The sequence below is a fragment of the Sphaeramia orbicularis genome, chromosome 19 (genome assembly GCF_902148855.1).
Source record: "Sphaeramia orbicularis chromosome 19, fSphaOr1.1, whole genome shotgun sequence".
Classification (NCBI taxonomy): domain Eukaryota; kingdom Metazoa; phylum Chordata; class Actinopteri; order Kurtiformes; family Apogonidae; genus Sphaeramia; species Sphaeramia orbicularis.
Genome location: NC_043975.1, coordinates 27,019,302 through 27,041,984, shown reverse-complemented (window position 1 = coordinate 27,041,984; position 22,683 = coordinate 27,019,302). Strand labels below are relative to the sequence as shown.

The window sequence follows — 22,683 nt, the reverse complement described above, 5'->3', positions numbered from 1 at the left end:
GCTTGGCACATTCTAAGATCAACATATTCAACCGCATTTGGAAACCCTTCTTGGACTATACTGAAGAAAATGTGTCCTCAATTCTGTCTCGAGCTTTCATCTGCTCTTAAATGGACTTTTATCATATTATATAGACAGGAATGTGATGAGAATCTGTCTCTATGCTGACTGTAAATCTCTATTTTTGTTTTGACTGTGGTGCTGAGATGTTTTGTTTGGTTTTATGTTGTTTTGAAAAATAAAAATTTTAATAAATATTTTATTTAAAAAAAAAATCATTAATTTTATTCATGAGATCTTGGTCATTAAACCTCAGAGTTTTCCACATAATGTGTCATGCTCATTATTATTTTTGCATGGTCACATTGTGATCTGTCCTAAGTGTGTACAGTGCTTGAGTTTATAAATGAAATTAAATATAGGTATTAAAACCTGATTCATCCCCAAAATTAGCACTGCTCACTATATTTCTCCTCTTCCTTTTGTGACTTCACATTATGATATAACTTCTCAGTTTTTGAGCCTGAAATGACTCTGCAATTCTCGATAATGTTTATGAACAGACAGATCCAGTTTTAGATGGTTGCACTGCAAAAATCTAAATGTTACCAAATGTATTTTTGTCATTTCTAGTCAAAATATCCCATCACACTTAAAATAAGACATAATCACGTCAAGAGTAACTTGCAAGTGAGAATCTTATTTCAAGAAATCTTACCAAGATAATTTTCACTTGTTTCATTGCCAGATGATTTTTTTTTTTTTTTTTGCTTAATTCAAGATTTTTTTGTTTGTTTGTTTTTGCTTAATTTAAGCAACAACAAAAAAATAAATCTGCCAATGGAACAAGTGAAAATTATCCTGGTAAGATTTCTTGAAATAAGATTTTCAAAATCTATTGTCTAAAAGTAAGTTCTTATACCTTACTTACAAGTTACTCTTTAGGTGATTATGTCTTATTTTAAGAGTGATGAGATATTTTGACTAAAAATGAGAAAAATACACTTGGTAAGATTTTGATTTTTACAGTGAGTTCAACTTGCAACAAACAAAATATACACCAAGCAGCAAATTTAATGACTTTTAAGACCTTTTTCAAAGCTCTTAATAGAAAAAAACTACTTTAATCACCAGATCCATTCCAACAATTCCATATATTTTAGTACATTTTTAAACACTGAACATGATTTAATAGTATTCCGCAAGCTAAACAAAATATAAATTGTACAAAAATAACATCAAAAACTTGAATCATATTTCTAGTATTTCAAGCATGGTACCAACATGAAAATAAATAAACTACTGCTTCTCCTTTCTCAGTCCTGGTGATTGGCACAAGGCCACCAGTGCCACTTCCTCTGGGCAAACACATTTGTTGTCTCAAATAGAGATGACTGGAAACCAAGCATTCCTATGGGAATTAACAAAATACCAGAAGAGGGAGTGTAAGAGTACTGTGTGATTTAGGGTGGAGGGTCCCTCTCCCTGGCAACATCTGAATGGGATCAGCAACCGGCCAATAGTGAGGCTGTGGAGCAAGTTTACTCGCACGTCAATGGCTTTTTGTCACTTCGGTTTTCTGTGCTGTTGATAGGTCATGACTGCTATACATAGAACTGGAAAGCCTCACCGAGGTCGTTTCAACTTCTTCAAGTCTTATTCACCTCTCGGATATTGATTATATTAATATATTTGTGGTGGTGAAGGTTACTGAATGACTGAAAGAAGTTGTTGTTTAATTAAAAAAAAGTCTAAGAAGAATAAAGAAATGAGACTTTATTAGTTTTCCATGTGTAGAAAGTCTCATTTCAGCCTGAATATAACCCATAAAGACCCAAACAGCCACTAAAACCATCTACTGATCTAAACTGTTTAATACCTGTTGATCCACTAATCCTATCAATACATGTAAATAATTGGTGCAAAATTCAGTTTGTCATCTTTTCATGGTCATCAGATATGATCCATTTGGACGTTCAGAGGCTCTGTAGTGAACGTGGAAACACTGTCATCTTCTACAAAATTGATTCACCAGTAAAACCCATGGAGTTTGATAAATGACAGTGGATGGAAACACTAGGTTTATGCTAAGTTACTGATATATTTGTTGAAAAAAGTCACTTTTTCTTCAGTCTACTCCGAGCTTTAATGAACAGCAGCATGATCAATGGATTAAATATACGCTGGTACCGCTGCCACAATAATACTAGCAAATTAAACTATTGGTATTATTATTATTATTATTATATATTTTTGTGTTGTTATTATTATCATCATTATTACAATAATTTTTTCCCCTCTCACTCTTTTTCACTTTCATTCACACTCCCCTCTTCCCCTTTTCCCTATCACCCCTCATCAATCTATATTGTTTAGTTGCTCTTTACATTTATTATCTTTTTCATTGCAATATGATGTTGTCGTTGTTGTTTTTGGTTTGTTCATTTGTTTGATTTTCCTTTTGTTGATATGTTGTTGTTTTTCTGTCCACACTGTCTTGTTAACACTAATAAAAGAAAAAAAAAATCAATTGATAAATATAGGAAAATACCTAATTCACACTGAAAAAACACTAAATACAGAGGATAATATTATAATAAATGGTGATAAACCAATTAAGAAAGGTCAAATGGAGAGACAAATTAACCTGAAAACTTCCACCAAAGTAGAGCTGGATCTTTATGGGTTATATAAAGACAGAATACTTTGTAAGACAAAAACTGAACGCAGACAACTTTCTGCAGCCGCTCTGTAAAAGACAGCTGGGGCAATGTGACATAAGTAACAGCCCTATAGAGATCTGCTCTGTGTTAACAATGGAGCCACACAGGACAGGAGTAGTTGACCTCATTTAGAGCTGGAGCACCATGTGTTGTCCATTGTTTTCCAACTAAACCAGAGGAAAAGCTCTCTTATTTCTGACCAGCAGAGGGCAGATGGACTAAAGCTACTGTCAGTCCTGGATGTGAGTGACTGCTCTGCCAAGCTGACAGTTAAAGTGGGACATAACCCCCCCACCCCCCACGCCACACACACACACACACACACACACACACACACACACACACACACACACCCTCTGTCAGTCTGATTCTGCACTGGTGAAGAGCCTATCATGTATTTACTCGGGTCGTCATAACTTTCTGATGACACAGAAAGGGGGTGGCGGGGGTGGGGTAAAAGGATACGGAGGGAGAAGGCCATAGGAAGTGTGTCGGTTTGTTGTGACAGTGTTTACACATCCTATCAACCGGTACATTTCACTGATGACCTCACTGGATTTAATAATCACAACGATAAACACTTTATTTTTGAACAACTTTATTTCACAATTTTCCACTCCTCCTTTAAAAGGCTGCAAAAATTAACGGAATAAACATGAATTTGTAACACGAAAGTCTGCCAACGTGTGGGTCATGCTCAAATGTTTAGACCGTTTATATTGAAATAAGTAAAACTATTAAAAAACGGCCACATAGTTTGATTAAATCAGTCACAAAATCCTGCCTGTGTGGAGAGCAGAGAGAATCACATTACACAGTTCAGTAGTCTTCATTCATCTTAAAAGGGTAATTCAATCAAAAACTACGAAAAATAAGAATGTGAAGCACTGACATTTTCTTATGTAACTGTTGCTCAAACACAACACTAATGAGGTTTTGTCTGAGCCTTAAGGTACCAGTTAATGTCACTGAGGAATTCAAATCCCCTAAACCAGAAATGAAGGCTGCATTGGCGCACAGTCATCCTGAGTCCATTGTCTCACTGTCTGTTTATTTTTCTCTGCCAATGGAGCGTGGGCCAGGGTTTGTTTCCTCATGACAATAACATGTACTTGGCTGTAATTTCCTGGCTGATGTTGAGAAAATCTGGGCCCAGCTGTCTAAGATACAAGCGCACAAAAAGAAGAGAATATTTGTCTGATGTGAAAACTGAAGAACAGAACGTGACCAACCGGCCCCTCTTAGAGTGACAAATAAGAAGGCACGAGCTGATTTGTAGACAGTCATTTGCTGTAACCAAATATACAGGATAAATTCAAGGTATAACACAAATTAAAGAAATCACTCATAAATCACAAATAAAATCTCTAAATGGAATTCCCCTATGTAACAATTGCATAAAACCATGAAAATTGTGCCGTAAGACCATAATAAGTAAATGCTAACACACAAAGTGGAACACAAAGAAGCAAACAACTATTCCGCCACATGAGATGCCTCGATTTTGTTAATGTCTTCCCAGAAAAAGACAGTAAGTACATTCATGTTTCTCTTTTTAGTAGAGAAAGAGAACAGCAAAGGGCATTCCTGATAATAAGAAACCAACCAAAAACACAAAAACGATGAAATCAAGAGAGCAGGACAGTACCAGTCTATGCAGAAAATACCTCCTAGATTTGTCATAACTGCTTTATTTCTATTTATAGTTTTAGTGAAGCAAGGGTAATGGACACTAGCCTTCAACTTATGTGACGTTTTGCATGTTTTTTTTTTTTTTTGTTTGATCACTTGCAAAAAATTCCAGCGGCCAAGAAACTTCATGTCAACTACACCAAAGCCAAATTGTCAACACCAATAATGCTCAGGAGTGCAAAAAACTTGGTACATAAAGACCTTCCATGAGTGATAAAAGTAGGTTTCGTCTGCACCTTCCTCTGAATACATGGATGTAACGGAGCGAGGGCCAAAGATCGGTGTGTTTCAGTGAGTGTACTTTAAAGTCCGTGGGGGATAAAGTCTCTCCTTCTGTCCCGAATCAAAGAGTCCCAGGTTAACTGGGTCTCCTGGGTGCACCCTCCAGCTGTCAGGTCACATGAGTATCCTGTTGGACAGCAGTGCTTCGAGTCAGGGCAGCAAACGGCCTGTCAGAGGAAAAAGGAACATGAGGGATTCAAGTCTGACTTTTAACGAGAGCTGAAAGCATTAATGGACTCAAATCAACTTAAAAAAAAAAAGTTATTTGATTACTATTCAGTTTTGATCCCACTAAACATTGGTTCCACTGTTGTGTTTCACATGGACACTTATTGTCAAGCACATGAGCATAGCCTTTGTACTATTAATTCTCACAAACATAAAAAAAAATATTTGGCCTTATTGTTTTAATCTGTATGTAAATTCCATCTTTTGCTGTTAGTAAGTTGAATACTACTACTACTATTATTATTATTATTATTATTATTATTATTATTATTATTATTATTATTCCCGCTAAGCAATGGCGGAGGTTATGTTTTCATCTGGGTTTGTCTGTTTGTTTGTCTGTTAGCAAGATAACTAAAAAAATTTATGGAAGGATTTTGATGAAATTTTCAGGAAATGTTGATACTGGCACACGGAACAAATTATTAAATTTTGTTAGTGATTGGGGGGGGGGGTCTGCCTTGGTGGAGGTCTGCGCTCTCCAAGTGCTTTTCTAGTTATTATTATCATCATCATCATATTTAGTAATAACTGTATTTGTAGTAAATAATTTAAGTGCATATAAATATTATAGTTTATATTAAAAAAAAGGTTGATTATGCAAGTATGATTGTGTGTGAGGTGACTAAAGCAGTGTATGGTGAATGGTTTGCATGGATGTTTTGTGTTATTCCAAAAATGTAAAAAAAAAAAAAAAAAAAAGTGCGTTAACCAAGCAAAGGAAGCTGAATCAGTTTAATTATGATTTTGTAAAAAGGGGGTGGGAGTTTATAAGTTATACTTCTTCCCACTCCTTTTCGAGTGCAGGTAATTTTGTTTGTTTGTGTCGTGTTGTTCTTTGTTATCTGATAATTTTATGTGCTTGAAATAAAACTAAACTAAATACAAATTTGTTCAAGACTGCAGTGCACATATAGTTTGTAGATGACTTGTTCCATCCATCCATCCATCCATCTGTTACTGTTGTTATTTATATAGATCTATATAAATTTTATACTGTATACTTGTTATTTCTATATAGATATTTTATATATATCCTTTTACTTTTCTACTTTTTGTGGTTGTTGTTGTTTCAGTTGGTTGTGGAATAAAGGACGAGCTGTCATTTCAGACATGTCTTTTTCACATTTTTAGTTTTTTTGTCACCTATTCACTTAATCGTTGCAGCTGTAGTTTAATCACATTTCTTAGTTGACTTATATTTAAATTATTTACTCAGACTTTATAATCCTCCCTATTGGCGCTTAAGGAACACGTTGTTCTAAATAGGAATGTTACGACGTATAAAAGAATAATGCAGCTGTACATGGGACTGTATGATTAACAAGGCAGAAAATGGGAGTTGTGCCAGGATCATGTGAAGCAATGTTCACTGGTCACATTATTCACATACCAAAGGAGCTACCAAAATAACATCACTATCACATTCCAGATCTATTTCTTCAAAAGCAAATAATTAAATAATGTCCCTAGTCATGTGAAAACCTGTAATAGTGTATGTACGTACTCTGGGAGAGGGGCAGCAGGCCCACTCTGTGGATGAAGTCTTACAGCATGTGTTTTGCTTAGGGCAGCGAAACTCCCCTGTGGCGTCACATGGTACATCCACGTCGGCCTCAGTGTCTCTTGGTTTGGATACTACCATGTCGTGCAGTGGAATAGTGGAGATTAACACGTCGTGGATCTTCTTCTCACATGTTCCAGTTTGCATGTTGCAGGTGTAGCCTTGTGGGCAGCAGTGTTCATGGTCTTCGCAGCACACAGCCTGCAGGAAGGAGACCAAAATAAATACTGTATATACCAGGGTTCCTACAAGTTCAATTTAAGACTTTTTCAGACTAGTTAGGCTACGTTCAGACAGCAGGTCTAAATGCACAATTCAGATTTTTTAGTGAAATCCGATTTTTTTGTGTGCTCGTTCATATTACACATTAAATACGACTTTTATCAGTTTTGAGTATGAACTGAATGCGACCCTGAAGTGACCCGCATGTGTGAAAGTGGTTCTGATGTAATATGTGACCACACAGGCACGCACTGTGTTTATGGAAGTAACACTCCTGGGATGCAGAATTGTGATGTTTGTCACATTTCAATGACATAAAGCTCAGATAAATTCCACCTGGCTGTTCAGACTGAAGTCGGATTGCAAAATATCAGATACGTATCGGATTTAGGACCACATATGAAAGTGGCCTGGGTTGGATTTGAAAAAAAAAACCAAAAAAAAAATCAGATTTGTGCTGTTCAGTCTTTCATAGATTAGATACAGGTCACATATGGGCTAAAAAACCCAGATTTGGGCCACATTTGCCTGCAGTCTGAATGTAGTCTTAGACAGATTACAATGCCCATTTTATAGCCTATTTCACAGCCATACTGGCAAAAATTTGTGACTCCTAGAATTTAGAATAAAACGTTACTTTCTTTGCAGCTTGGACATTTCCCAGACACATTTGAACACAACACAGCCAACAAGTTTATGGCAACATAATTTAAAACCTAACATATCAAATTTTTCAAAGATATTAAGTGCAGATTTTTAAATTCAAGACTTTTAAGACTTTTTAAGACCCTGTGGGAACCCTAGTACAGTATATCATTTATTTCCCCCTTCAAGAACTCGCTCCAAATTAGCAGGCGAACGTAAATGAGGAGTAAATTCAGCAATGAGCAAACCTTAACTAGAGGACAGCAGCCCCAGTCTCCCGTCGGCAGTTTACAGCAGGTTGTTCCTGAAGCGCAGCTGCTCTTGTTGTCACACTTCACATCTGTTACGACGCCCTTCTCCGTCAGGGGGCTCAGTTTGGTGTACCAGGGAATAGCATGTGGACCCTTGGAGCAGGAGGATCGGTGGGGTTCGCAGGTGTGGCCTCGGGGGCAGCAGTGCTTACCATCGTCACAACAGATCGCCTGAAAACAGCAAGAATAATTCAGTAATTCTTGAATCCGCAAAACTCCAACCTAATCCAGGATGTCTGTAGATGTTGAGAAGCTCCATTTAAAGCTTTGTAAAACTATGACGTTGTTTTGAGCAGAAATTCCATAAATACCATTCAGTATTTTATAATTTAAGCAGTCCGAGAGGAAATGAGTGTTGTGCACCTTCTCCAGACTCTATGGGCCAAAGATGACGTCTGCTTTTAGAGAGGTAGGCGGGTTAAATGTGTGATTGACAGCTTTAATTGTTATTTATTCATTGGGTATATTTCTTCAGGCGTGGCTGCACTGCTCTACTTAATGTCTCATCACAGAATTCCCATCACTGTGATATCTTGGCTTTATATTTCCACAGCAACGTGAAATAATCTCTAATCTATGTTTAGATTTAGTCTTTTGATTTGGGCAAAGGGGACTGAACTACAGAAGGTATGTGTAGAAGGATGGATGGATGGATGGTTTCAAATCCCCCCCGATTTCCACCTCCTTTAGCTTTAAGCATAACATTTTACACCTATTTCACGTCCTGTTATGCTGGTGACTTTGATGTTCCTGATGTGAATACAGAATAATATGGGCTGATGCCAGTATTACTTCCAATGCGACTCTCATGCATAAAGTTCCTTATTTGAGTGCTTTCTTAAGGGCTCAAACTGCAACACCTGCATTTTTGAGCCGTATTGCTTGGTTTCATTGTGACATTTAACACCTAAAAATCATATTAAGGACCACAGAAACCTTCTAATCACTTTTACAAGAATGCAAAATAAAAATCTCCTGACTGTCCATCTACCTCGGGCAGGGGACAGCAGCCCCATTTGTGAGTCTGGCTCATGAAGCAGCAGGTTGTGTCCCTGGGGCAGCTGGTGTGGGCGTCGCACATGTTCCTGTCCGGTCGAGACAGACTGGACACAGCCCGGGTGGGCGACTTCTGCAGGGCTGCGATCTTTTGCAGCCAGGGCAGGCTGACGTCTCCAGGCTTGTCACAAGTCTGCTCAGCCACATTACACTTATAGCCTTTGGGGCAGCAGTGCTCGTGATCATTACAGCAAACAGCCTGGAAAAAAAGAAATGACTCTTAATGATCTTTGGTGACAGTAAAGGGAAGCTGAGGACTGTAGTAATAAGACTTCCAAAAACAGATTAAAAGTGCTACCAAAATTACTACATTCACTTTTTTAAATTAATTTGAAATGTTTAACACAGTTTCTTTGGAGAGGCAGAAATTCAATGCCTTGAACTCTCTGATTTTTTTTTTTTTTTTATGTTTATAGTACAGGATATCTGCAGGTTTGAGGAAGCCAAATGTCTGACTTTAAGACATTTTTCAAGGCATCCTTAGTTAAATCTAAGACCTTACATCCACAAAATTAATAGTACAACGAAGCACATAGTTATTGCCTTAAACCAGTCTTGACCGCTTAAAGCCTGGACCATTTGATTCTAATTGGAATAATTTCAACATAAGACCAAAAACAGATTAGCCAATAGCAGAAACTTCATTCATATAAAATCAAGTAATGATCAGAAAACAGAAAAAGGGAAGACAAATTCGGAATCGATGCTTCATGAGCCTTTATTTTTGCTCTTCTTCAGCTCTTTCAGTGAGGTTTAGTGGTAGAGAAATAATACTTGTACTGTTGGATCTGCCTAGTGTTAGCTTAACGCTGCAAGGTTTGTCACATTGGTATTTTGCTTTAAGACAAATTGAGTGCTTGTTGTTTGAGTTGTGTTCTGTTTTCTGAAACGTGGTTCTATTGAGCTTTTAGCTGCTATTCTTCTGGTTACGTGGATGTATAGAGTGTGTATACTGCTACAGGTGTCATGTAGAATTACCATGGCAACACAGACATGACTGCGGCAGCCAGGTTTAATAGACCACTCATTTTGCAATCCATCAAATGTTACATGTAAATTTCTGTGACTAATGTTTCTGCCACTGACACTGAAGTTGCTAAAGCTCGTACCTGAACCCCTCCATCCATCAGTGATTGTTGGAGGGTCCATTCAGTCCCATCTCTGTTATGCTAAAATTCTAAATACTAATAAAAAATTGGGTAAACTCTTTACAAAGAATTCCAAAGCAAATACAGCACTATAATTAGTCTCTGTGGAATTTTTAAGACTTTTGGGTTTAAGGATCAAACATGTTGGTTTTTTTTTTAAGTGTATTTTTATTAGAATTTCACACCAAATGCAAGCATAGCATTATACAAGTGTATCTTTTATATAACATCAAAATGTATGTTGGTGAGTAACATAGGAGAAAAAAAAGGAAATAAAAAGAACCATAAACAGATGAACTGGGCCTACTGGGAGGATTTCCATGTTACAGTTCTTGTTGTCTACATGTCCAGATTTCCTTTACCTTGGAACCATTTCCCCCAGTTTTTTTCATATACTACTTCTTTCATTTTCAGTCTGTATGTCTCCCTTACCATCCCTTGGATTTCCTTGATAACAGACAACCACAGCTTACAATTTGGTGTGTATTTTTAGCCAGTTCTTAGTAATCGTCTTCTTGCTTGCAGCAATAAGTATTTTAACCAAATACTGGTCCTCTCTAGACGCATTTCCTTCTAGATCTCCAAGATATAATATCCTACATGTAAAAATGTAAAAAAAAAGGACAGTATACCCCAGGGTCTCATGTATAATTGAGTTGTCTCCAAAATAATTCTAAATTCTTGCAGCTCCAAAAAATAAGTGTATGATGTGGAATTATCTCTGTGCATTGTCTCCAGCACGGTTATTAGTTTGAAAGTTGTCTACTGGTGATTAAGGGAGCACTAAACTAACAAATCTGTTTTTTCCAAACAAATTCTCTCCACTTGTATGATTGGGTTGTGGTCTGATGGCATTTCCACATTTCATACCAGGTCTCAGTTGGAATCTCCTCCCCCCATTCTTTCTCCCATTTAGTCTTCACATATAATGTGGAACAGTGCCTACATTCCTGTAAACATGAGTAGAGGGTTGAAATTGCTCTGGGAATTTCTCTATTATAGGATCAAAGATCATTTTTAAGGATAATTAAGGACATTTAACTCTTTAAGTGCCAGACAGTTAAGGGGCTAATAAGCCTTAAAAGTGCCACAGAATTTGGCTGTTTTTCAGTATTTCGCGTGGTTTTTATAATATTTGAAGAATCCTGCAGGAAACCGCTCGGTAACATCCGACCAATTACTGATTAGATCCAAAACGCACCGGACGCAGCAGATTCATTATTGATCGTAATTTGCATAATTTATAATAATAATAATAATAATAATAATAATAATAATAATAATAATCTTTATTTATATAGCACTTTTCATACATTAAAAACTGTAGCACAAAGTGCTTTACATATCAGTTTAAAAATCAGTACCGCCCCCCACCCACACCCACCCACTCACCCGCACACACACACATACACATGCAAACCCACATATACATGCAAACCCACAAGCTCACACATACTTAAGAAGACTGACTGAGCACGGGTAGACCAGAACAAAAATGTACAAGTAAAAGTAAAACATCAATTTAGGAGGCGCTGTCTCAGGGAGCCATCTGCACCAGGAGGCAGCTGCCGACCCCGGCGACCAGGCACCAGCAACACAGCCCCGCATCCCAACTAGTGGGAGAGGGCCAACTGGGACCCCCACCCACCAGAAAGGAGCGGACCCCAGTGAGAGAAGGCGCCACAGCCCCCGGAGTCCACAGCCGCCGCCCGGCATGGAGGGCTCCCTCTGATGAAACACCGGAGAATAAGAAACATTAAAAAGATATAAAAATATTATTCGGTCGCGTGACCTCAAATTCCCGTCTGCTTGGTCTCAAAAGGGGGACACAGAAAGAACGTCATCGAAATGTGAGAAAGAAATGGGGGTGGATGGTTTGTTTGTACACAAATATGGCGTGTTCTCCAAAGCCGATGTCATCGGCCCATGGCACTGAAAGTGTTAAGACTCAAAAAAGGACTCGCTGACAACCTGTAGTACTATGGAGCTTTTAGAAATTCAATTGGCAGTTGAACCTGGAGGACATATATCATTGTTACCATTTATATTGGTAAATGAAAAAATGTATTGTCCACTGAGCTGTAATCTGGCTGTAATTATCCAGTATAATAAGCTTCTATCTTAAGATTGGACCTGCCTGCATGTTCAGAAAAACATCTATGTGCTCATGAAGCCTTTTACACCAACCTGAGGTAAGGGGCAGCACGCCCACTGTCCAGACTCTTTTTTGCAGCATGTGGTGCCCCCTGGACACCTGGTTTGCTTGTCACATTTTTCATCCTGCACTCCTGTGGTGAGAGCAGTCACTTTCTCTGCCCAGGGGACGGACGCCAAGAAACCAAATGGGTCGTTACATGTCTCAGCCTTAAGGTCACAAACGGTGCCGTGGGGGCAGCAGTGGACGTGGTCGTCACAGCAAACAGCCTGAGACATCCAGAGAATAATGTAAATAATCTGACAAATCATAATTTAACTGTGCATTTATTAAAGTTGTACTATTTTGTACCTATTGTTTAACATCTAAATGATGAAACTTGACATCATTTCGTAGTCTACATTTTTGCAGACTCTCCCACTGTCAAAATAATCATTTCCATCATTTTCATGTTGTGTTTGCATTGTTCTATCTCATACCCCTCCCCTGCTTTTTACATCCCTTAAGTGAGGTCAGTGTTTAGAAATTCTTCCAGAGCACAATGTTCTACTTAAATTCAGAACATGAATCTCATATTATTGTTAAACATTTTAGTATGACAATTGGCAACCCATTGGAAACAGCTCTGTGGCCCATTAGGGGACCAGACCTAAAGGCATATCAAATGTAATTTTAATGTAAAAATGCTACATATTTTAGCTGTAACTCATGGTTTTCACTGAAACCCATTAACAATGAGTAAAACTGGAAAAAATGCTTCACATTATGATTTGGAACCAAAATCTTTGATATAACCATATGTAAAAAATATACAACAGTCTGTAATGTTGGATGAGTAAAAAAAAAAAATAGTACATACTTTGTAATTTTTTTATCTACTGCATATTCATTCATTCATTTTCTGAACCCGCTTTATCCTCACTAGGGTCACGGGGGTCGCTTGGAGCCTATCCCAGCTACATAGGGGCGAAGGCGGGGTACACCCTGGACAAGTCGCCAGTTCATCGCAGGGCTGAACATATAGAGACAAACAATCACTCTCACATTCACACCTATGGGCAATTTAGATTAACCAGTTAACCTATTAGTGCATGTTTTTGGATTGTGGGAGGAAGCCGGAGTACCCGGAGAGAACCCACGCAGACACGGGGAGAACATGCAAACTCCACACAGAAAGGTCCCACCCCCCGTCGACTGATGTTGGAATCGAACCCAGGACCTTCTTGCTGTGAGGCACGAGTGCTAACCACTGCACCACCGTGTCGCCCTCTACTGCATATGTTTTACCCATATGTAATTTTACTTTGCCTACAGCCTCACACAAAGACATAAGAAAATCGATTTAAATGTAGTATCTCTATCATAACAACATAATCCAGAGGATACAGTAATCTAGTTTTCTCCTGTAAACCTCATAATACCTCTGGCAAAGGACAGCAGGCCCAGTCTCCAGTAGTGGTCTTGCAGCAGGTAGATTTTCCAGGGCATGATGTAGATTTGTCACATTTGCTGTTATCGGTGACTGAGGCAAAGGCGGGAGCTTTGACAAACCAGGGCATCACAACATTCCCAACTGGATCGTCACACGTGGAGGCGGCCAGATTACAAACAGTACCATGTGGACAGCAGTGCAGGTGGTCTTCACAACACACAGCCTGGGAGACAGGAAAAAAAAAGAAAAAAATATCTGAATTTCTGTGCCATGGATGTTATCGTTGACAAAAACAGCTTTCAAAAACACTACTAAATAAAACTAGTCAAGTCAGTTTTGACAAGTATCACAAATCAACTTCAATGGGCAACATGAGCAAAACTAAACAGATCTATAGTGAAAAAAACAGCCTCTTTTTTCAATGTTAATGATTCATAATGCATAAGAATAAAATAGCTTTGCATAATATGGGACCATTAAGAGAAACTGGTTTAGTAAATTTAAGGATATGTGAGGTCATTCATTCTTTCATCCTCTTTTCAGCTTCTATCAATAACAGCTTTCCAATAATAACTGAACCACTACAGGTAACATTAAAAATAAATGAAAAAATAAAAAAAAAGATAATTTTGTCAAATTACAAATACTTGTGTACTAAAATAAGAAAATATGGATGGATCTGTTCTTGCAATTGAAATTCCTGAGGAAAAAAACAAACCAAAAGACAAAATAAGAGTAAAGGTTATGACATATGAATGGCAAAAATAAAAGGTATTTGTTTAGTTTCACTGACTTTGCCAACTGACAGAGGAATCAAAAATTGTATTGACTAGTTTAGGAAAGTTTAAAGGTACAACTCCAGCACATAACAGGTTAACTGAGTTAAGTTAACCAACACATTTTGGAGATTCTCACTAATGGTTATATATTCAATTTATAACTTGTACTTGACAAAAGTATACACTCAAACATAGCTTGCTTTCTCCCCCCAAAAAAAGAAAAAGGCCATAAAGATTTTTGACAAAAAAAAAATAATAATAATAATAATTTCCACCACTGCATTGTTTTAGATAAATATAAATTTCTTAATTTTAATAATTTTGTAAATTGTAAAAATGTGGGCCTGATATTTAAAGTCTCACATGATCTTGGCCCTCCTCCCTTGACAGATTTTATCAAATCCTGGACTGTCAGTGGGATGGTCACCAGGGCCACAGCTCCAGGAGACTGTGAGGTGCCACACAGGTGCACTATTTTTGGACAAACTACACTTTCAGTCACTGAAACTGAATATTTGAACAGTTTACCACTCAAAATAAGAGACTCACAATCATATGCCTCCTTCAAATCACAACTTAAACATTGGATGAAGGAAAACTAAGCCTGTGACCATCAGTAGATTGTCCTCACTGTGTTGTTTTGTGTGTTTTTATGATGTTTTGCTTTTTGTCAGTTGTCTTTCTTGTCACTTGCCTAGGGACTACAGATGGAAATTTGCACTGTTGCTACAATCTGGCATATTTACAGCTGCAGTTGTTGTAGATGTTCATTAATATGCACTGTCCCTAATAAATAAATAAATTACATTAGGCCACCAAACACTGTAGTCACAACTCTCAACAACATCAACACGGAGTACTTCAGATAATTGAATTTCACAATATTCGATGTTTGTGAAAAAGATCTCAGTCAGACAATCAGGAGATGCAGCTCAATTCAAGGAGTATGTGGAAACAAAGCATACAAATGTGGCTGTAGAGTTCACGAGTTACACAACAAAACACCATCACTGTGGTTCATAGGTTGCTAAATAGCAGCAGGAACCACTCATACACATAACTGATTGACTGATAAACCCAGAAAAACTGATGACTGAAGGACAGACTGACAAGTTAATCACTGTATCCTTCCTCATCATGCAGCAGAGGGCTAAAAAGTATTAAAAACTTTACTTTAGTTTCTACCTGCATGAATAAAATGAAGCAAAGTGTCCTTGAAGGTAATTTCCCAACCTATTAGTCAATCCATAAAGTCTGAGGACAGATCACTGTCAGTTCAACAGCAAAACACTGCTGACATGACATGAATCGTGATCTAAGAAAATCAGGACGCATCCTTATCACTTCTCTGCAGCCTGACAGATAACCAAACACATTTAATCTGCAGTTGACTACAGGTACCTGAGGAAGGGGACAACAGGCCCATTCCCTTCCTGGGGATTTACAGCAGGTGTTTCCATCAGCGCAGGCTACAGAGGCATTGCAGGGAACAGCGTGGACTACAAACAAATACAATCAACATCAATTTAAGTAACTGTCATAATGGAGCCAAGAGGTTATTAATTTAGTGAAAATTCTGCATACTACTCTACAAGCTACTCCGTCAGCAATGAATACTTAAAAAAACAGGATGTGTACTTGCAAAACTGAATGTGTAATACACGTGCATTATGCTTCAAAACAGTTCTGCTTTAGGGCAAACATCCCTGCAGAAACATCATCACCGTCACCTTTGCTCTGTATTGCCACGAGCTCTGTCACGGCAGCAGGGAGTTTAATAGCCACGGCTGTGTCTCCCTGGACCGAATCGCACATGGTGTGGGACAAGTCACACTTTGTGCCTGCCGGACAGCAGTGGATGTGGTCTGAACAACAAACCGCCTGAAGGATGAGGAAAGTATATCGGTCAATGTCAGTACGGTTGAATTAATGCTCATTGGCTGTAGTATCTATTCAGCAACAGGGAGAGTGATACCAGGGCATCAATCTATCAAAAGCTGTGTCGTACCAGCAGATAAACAGGTTCAACTGTATCCAAGTACAAAACACCTCATGCCTTAGTACAAAACATCACCCACTGACTACTTTTGCCTGAGAAAGCAGGGGGGAAAAAAGAGAACTACTACATCACAGCAGAATGCCAAGTATTTTTGCAGAACACTATAATATCACAGAGATGACAGAGCCATCAATCACCATTTCATCCTATTACATTTTACATTTATTTAAAACTTTGTCAAAATTACCATATGAATTCTTGATTTGTGACCATGTGTTGTGTGAAGTAACAGTGACCTTGATCTTTTATCACCTGTACTGAATCACCTTGCATACTAGTTAACATTTTTGTACATTCTTTCAAAACATTCCTTAGATATCAAGTTCTCAAGAACGGAACAGACAGAAGGACAACCAGCAAACGTAATGCCTCTTACCACAGCTGTTGTGGAGGCAAAAAAAAAAAAAAAAGTAACATAGTAGGTTAATTGATGACAAACAGGAAGAAAACTCCAAGGCACTCTCTTTAAGCATTAAAATGCCTTTATTCTCACACCATGGTCATGTATACAGTGGCGGAAAAAATTATTAGACCATCCCTTGTTTTCCTCAGTTTCTTGTTTATTTTAATGCCTGGTACAACCAAAGGTACATTTGTTCAGATAAATATAATGATAACAACAAAAATAGCTCATAAGAGTTTAATTTAAGACCTGATTTCTAGTTATTTTCCATGTTTTCTTGATAATAACCAAAATCACTTCAGTTCTTACATCAATAGCTATGGCATTGTACTGCCAAAAACAGTGCTTCAGGCATTCCATGTTTTCTTTTCTGTCTGTTTTAGTCACATGATACACACGGGAGTTAGTACTTGATTGCATAACCATTGTTTTTGATGAGTTTTGATGGTCTAATAATTTTTTCCGTGACTGTAGACCTTTAGTAATTCTGCTAATCTGTGTCTTGTACGTTGCAGTTTGCTTTGAGCAGTAATGCACAGTGTATCCTTTGAGCAGGAAACTCACCTCAGGCATGGGACAGCAGCCATAGGTGCCATTGCTCATCTGGCAGCATGTAGTCTGATCAGGACAGAATGACGTTTTGTCTGGACACTGAACTGTAAAGACAAGGGGCCAGGTTTTAGCATTGACTCTTGAGCAGACATGGGACTAAACAGATTAAAATGCAAAAAGGAAGAGTTGCTCCTCACTGTCATTGGGGACTGCAGGTATCTTCATTAACAGTGGCAGCTCAATCTCACCAGACTTACAGACCCCCTGTTTGAGGTCACAGATTGTGTTGCTTGGGCAACAGTGGAGATGATCGCTACAGCACATGGCCTGTATACGATTAAAATATAAAAAACACACAGCACATTAAAAGGATGACAGTTTTGGGATTTTTACAACACACATAAGACACAAATAGGCGGTCGTTGTATCCTCAAAGTGATTAACGAAGATTACAGTTTATACATGTTGACATTTTACAAACAGGAACAGGAATTTAAAAAGTCACTGATGTACATCTGGGTAGGGGCAGCAGCCATAGTCTCCACTGGCGAGTAAGCAACAGGTGTAACTGTCTGGGCAACTGCTCTTCCCACTAGGACAGGTTACTGAGCCCACGGTAGAACTCACTGAAAAAAAGAAAAAAAAAATACAGGCCAGAGAAGGAAATATGACCTTTACTTAACAGTGAAGTATCATCAGCATATAAATAGATAATTAGTGATCGACTGCACAATTTCTTGAACATGTTTCAATTCTGTTCTGTGTGATGATGCTTGAATACATTTGCGTTGACGTATTTCTCACCTGGATTCTTCTCCTTCCTTCTGGCAGGAAGTTTTTCCAACATGGGAAAAGACTCCAATGCAGCGGACACACACTTTGAGTGGGTAAGATCACACTTTGTTCCCTCGGGGCAACAGTGGCGTTTGTCCTCACAGCACACCGCCTATGGCAAGACCATTCATGCATTAAAAATGTATGAAGGATACCATTTGCAGAAAATTTTTTTTCAAATGTTTAATATAATTTCTGATACTTGGAGGAGATTTTAATTGTATGATGAATGTAAAGTAAGTAATGATTTGCCTGCAAAAACATTAATTCACATAATTAATTAATTTCGAGAAATACTTGTAATTTATATATGCCACATTATAAATTTTGACACTTGTGGAAGGGTTAATGTTTTGCATGTATGCATGTTCGTTTTTGGTCATTGTAAATTGTTTACACTCCTGCAGTAGCTTATAAGGTATGATGAACATATTTAATAAGTGATGGCATTGAATTTGCATTTGCAAGTATTCATTATAATTTCAAGAATCTGAAAGTATAAGCACACTTTACAGATAAGCCATTCCTGCAATTCTGGGTGTTATCTTGTATCATGGCAGAACCCTCCTTGTAGCTAGTTTCATGTAAAGTCCTAAGATTAAATGTCTTATTTTTGCCTGATTGCTTTTACAAACTTTGTGTGTACAATACTATCCATCCATACATTTAGCCATCACTGACATGTGTACAGAATTGTCAACTGATGTCTACGATCCCTCAATGAATAAATAAATAAATAAATAAATGCATACATAAAAATAAATTGGAGGAATAGCTTGAATTTCCCCAAAATGTCAACAGTAAAGAAAACTATTTTAAATAGAAAATCAGACACTGAGAAGCTGGCAAAGTACATACAAGCAGCACTGATAAGTGACCAAGAAACCATGCAACACATTTCTTGGTGTAAAGTTCTTACAGTTTTGCTGAGTCATCAGCTTTTGATGAAACGGTCTCATGCAGGGTGAGCTCATGCACTTTACCTTAGCTAATGGACAGCAGCCCCATGAGCTGTCAGGGAGTTGGCAGCAAGTGGTGTCATCCGGACACTCAGACTCCTTGTCGGGACAAATGACTGCCTTTACTGTCTCCCTGAGCTAGAACCATCACAGGCCACGCATACCAATGCCAGAAGAAAAAAAAAAGAAGAAAATGGAATATGGAAGATTTAGTGCTGTAAATTCTTATGAATGTCCAATCAACCCAATAGTCATTTTGTGTATTATTAACTGGTGTGCTTAAAATAAAATGAATACTACTAGTATTTCCTATGAAAATAAAAAGAGTATATGTAGCAATTCTATTACAGCACACCAGTTGAATGTGTTATTTGACCTAGATTCTGATGACACCATTTACACATCTGAATGTTGAAATCAAGGGGACTAGCAAGGGTCACAAAACAACAGGAATTTTCTCTTTCTTATGACTAACACAACCTGCTTGGTAGGAAGGCGCTCCATCCAGGACAGCGAAACTGTCTTATTTACACATTTTGAATGGACCAGATCACAGATAGTCCCCTCATAGCAGCAGTGGAGGTGGTCTGAACAACACTCAGCCTAAAATACAGATTTAAACAAAGGATTTTAAAGCTTGGAACTGGTTAGAGGCATTAAATGTATTAATTCTGCACTTTAACTTCTGCTCATACCATATAATATTACATTTAATAATACCACCAGTGACATTTAAATAACTCTGGTTCCAAACGGGCATTTATATGAATAACAACTCACCTTTGGTAGTGGACAGCATCCATATCCACCCACACTGTTCTTGCAGCAGGTGTTTTTCTCCTCACACATGCCTCCATCAGGACAAACCAGTGCTGTGTTCAGGCCCAGCAGAGCCATACACAGTATCACCATCTGCAAGGTCTGAATACAAAGAAAGAAGCAGTTTACCGGCAATACAGTACAATGCATTATCTTTAACTGTTCACAAATACTTTTTCTTCTTGGTTTCTGTTTTTCTTGCACATAAGAAAAGTAAATATGTGCACCAGCTCAGCAAGCATTCCAACAGATTACCAGGATTTCCACAGTAAATAAACCCTGACACTTCCTACACAGTTCATTTTCTCTTATGCAAGTCTAGGTTTTTATATCATCATGACACCAAAATTCAATATTTACATGCTTGCTACATTTGGAGTTCTTCAAAGAATTTACAGCCCAGTTCACTACTTGGTAAAGACTGATAAGATCACAAGAAGGAAGGAAAAGTATATTGAGCAACAATTTTTGACAAACAGGAAAAGCTATTAATTGCATATAAACTTATGAAACTGTCTGAGGTGATGGTATATTACTCTCTCCAATTGCATGATGGTACTGAATAAGAAACAATTACACAAATGGTGCATGTAAAGGTGTAAAATTATTAGTTTTTAACATTTTAAGTTCAAGTATTTACTTCCTGTGAATAGAGGTTTAGATCATTTCCTTCATCCTCATCACTGACACAAAAAACTAAAGAAAAAGGGACAATTTAGCTGTGACAATGCAACCTTTAAAGATAAATGTAATGTTTTCTGGGTAACTGTTAATACCATTGTGAGCAAACGACTTGAGATGACGACAGACAGAAGGAACTCAGTTGTTATTCACACCGGGTCAGTAATTCATACTCCACTTCAGCCTAAAAACAAAGAAAACAGCCTCAGTGATTATGATACAGCGGCGAAGAGCCTGCAGAATTTAAGTGTGTTTAATATTCATTCAGTCATATAGGTCTAACGTATCTTGTATGGTAACAAAATCCTGTTTGTCTTACTGAGATGTTTGTAAGACTTCAACATGATAATCAGGAAAACAAGCGAAGTTAGCTTAGCATGCTAGGTGGCTAACAGCACAGCTAGCTGAAGTCTGAATGATAACCGATACACTACAGCAGGAAAACTATTCCTTACCTCCTGTGTTTGGTGCAGTACGGCCAAATTCTTACATATATGTTGCTCTTTCGCAGATTTAAAACTCCCAGGTGTAAATGACAGAGCTGTTTGAGGCTGTTTTTAAGTCAAAATTGAGTAATCACATGACACACTGACATGTGACTCTGCAGGTTGATGTTTTTAAAGGTACAGTACACCACTTTTTTCCCAACGACAAATACAAACTCTCAACAAGGATAGTTAAATGTAATACAAATGAAAAATAAGTATAAAAAAATAAAGAAGTATAAAAGTGATGAGGATGTATAAAGGCAAGAGCAAAATTTACATTCAAATACAATACAGTGCAAATAATTAGGCATTTTAAATTCATATATAGGAGCAGAGATGTAACAGAGAAGACTCTGAATTAAAATAATAAATAATGAGCAATGTTCTGGCTTATTTTCATAGCAGTTTTGTTTTTTTCAAATATTTTTTAGGGACAAGGGTGTAGTTTCCAAGATACAGCCTTGGGTCAAAATGTGAAATTGAAAGAATTAATGAGAGAATGGATCTCAGATCTACTTCAAAACACTCTCTGCATATTACAATACATTCACTTTTCAGATTCTTTCTAATGGAAGATTTATAAATCTATTGTATAAATGAGCATAAATGAGTACATAATAATGCTTTATCATATACACTGAAAACATCAGCTAACAGCATTTTTGTCATTTGTTACAAAACAGTCTAATTAAAGTATGTAAGGTTTGGACATTTGATTTCTGAGGCTGATCATTTCTAAAATAGAATAAAAAAAAAAAAAAAGTAAACCAGTGTATTTTAACCTGTATAATGCATCAAATCACTGCTTTTGTGTTTGAGATACTAATTTGCAAAATAATTCAAAATAAAGCTGAATCTGAATATATTGTAATACAGCTATAAAACACCTGGTTCTCATGTATAGCTGAGTATATAAACCTTCCACTTCGGCAACAGTTATTATTGATATTCAGTTGTTTGTCAGCTGTTAAAGTAATCCAACTATTCGGCTAGTTGATTACTTTTTAATAATAATAATACTAATAATAATAATAATAAAAAAAAATCCACCTCAGACACATTATTAAATCTACAAGACTTTCATCAATTGTTTTTTATGTTATTTTACTGTAGAATGAATAGAAGATGTGTGATCCTCAGAAGGGTCATATCAGCTGCATATGTTACCAGTTTCTCTCTCGCTCTTTTTTTTTTTTAAATTCTAAAACGTTTTGTTCATTTTCTTGACAATTTTGTTGATGTTTTTTATTCATTTATATTTAGTATTTTTTTTTGTTAATTTTCTCAAACATTTTGTTCATACTTGTTTGTTCACCTTTTAACATGATTACATCAAAATCAACAAATTAAGCACATTGTGAGTTCTAATTAAATTTTATTATTCTTTTTGTAGTGTATTGTGGAGTGAAATGAAATAGGTCGAAGAGCCAAACTATACTTGATACTCACTACATGACATTTTTAAAGCTTTATACATGTGAATATTTTCTAGTTTCTTCTCATCCATTGTTCTTAACTGAATATCTTTGGGGTGTGGACTAGACAAGATAAGCATGTAATCTTGATTGTTGTTTTATGCATCAAACAGCTTCATCGTCAATGGATGATGGTGAAACTAATCATTAGTTGCATCCTTAAAGCAGTACACTTT

The 22,683-nt window shown here is 37.2% G+C and overlaps 1 protein-coding gene across 3 annotated transcripts; it reads right to left on the bottom strand.

Moving 5' to 3' along the window:
* Positions 1–4,426: 4,426 nt before the first annotated feature.
* grnb (granulin b) lies at positions 4,427–21,148 on the bottom strand. Of its 3 annotated transcripts, none has more exons than XM_030121650.1 (17): positions 21,000–21,148; positions 20,640–20,728; positions 19,825–19,965; positions 19,525–19,647; positions 19,069–19,182; positions 18,056–18,197; positions 17,765–17,877; positions 17,449–17,578; positions 17,264–17,355; positions 15,968–16,118; positions 15,639–15,736; positions 13,448–13,681; positions 12,059–12,295; positions 8,659–8,922; positions 7,605–7,838; positions 6,433–6,690; positions 4,427–4,864 (listed from the first exon to the last, which is right to left on the bottom strand). In XM_030121650.1, the coding sequence occupies exons 2-17, from the start codon at positions 20,640–20,642 to the stop codon at positions 4,718–4,720; spliced, it is 2,481 nt and encodes an 826-aa protein (XP_029977510.1). In that variant the 5' UTR covers positions 20,643–20,728; positions 21,000–21,148; the 3' UTR covers positions 4,427–4,717. The 3 variants fall into 3 exon arrangements, with proteins under 3 accessions (XP_029977510.1, XP_029977511.1, XP_029977512.1); XM_030121651.1 differs by having other exon boundaries at positions 21,035–21,148; XM_030121652.1 differs by lacking the exons at positions 15,639–15,736; positions 15,968–16,118.
* Between the last annotated feature and the right edge of the window lie 1,535 nt (positions 21,149–22,683).

Excerpts from the sequence above, each read along its gene's own strand:
- grnb (XM_030121650.1), bottom strand. Across the intron at positions 17,356-17,448 it reads ACCTGCAGTCCCCAATGACA|TTCAGTGTCCAGACAAAACG; the intron begins GTGAGGAGCAAC and ends TTGTCTTTACAG. Across the intron at positions 13,682-15,638 it reads CCTGTTGTCCCCTTCCTCAG|GCTGTGTGTTGTGAAGACCA; the intron begins GTACCTGTAGTC and ends CCTGTCTCCCAG.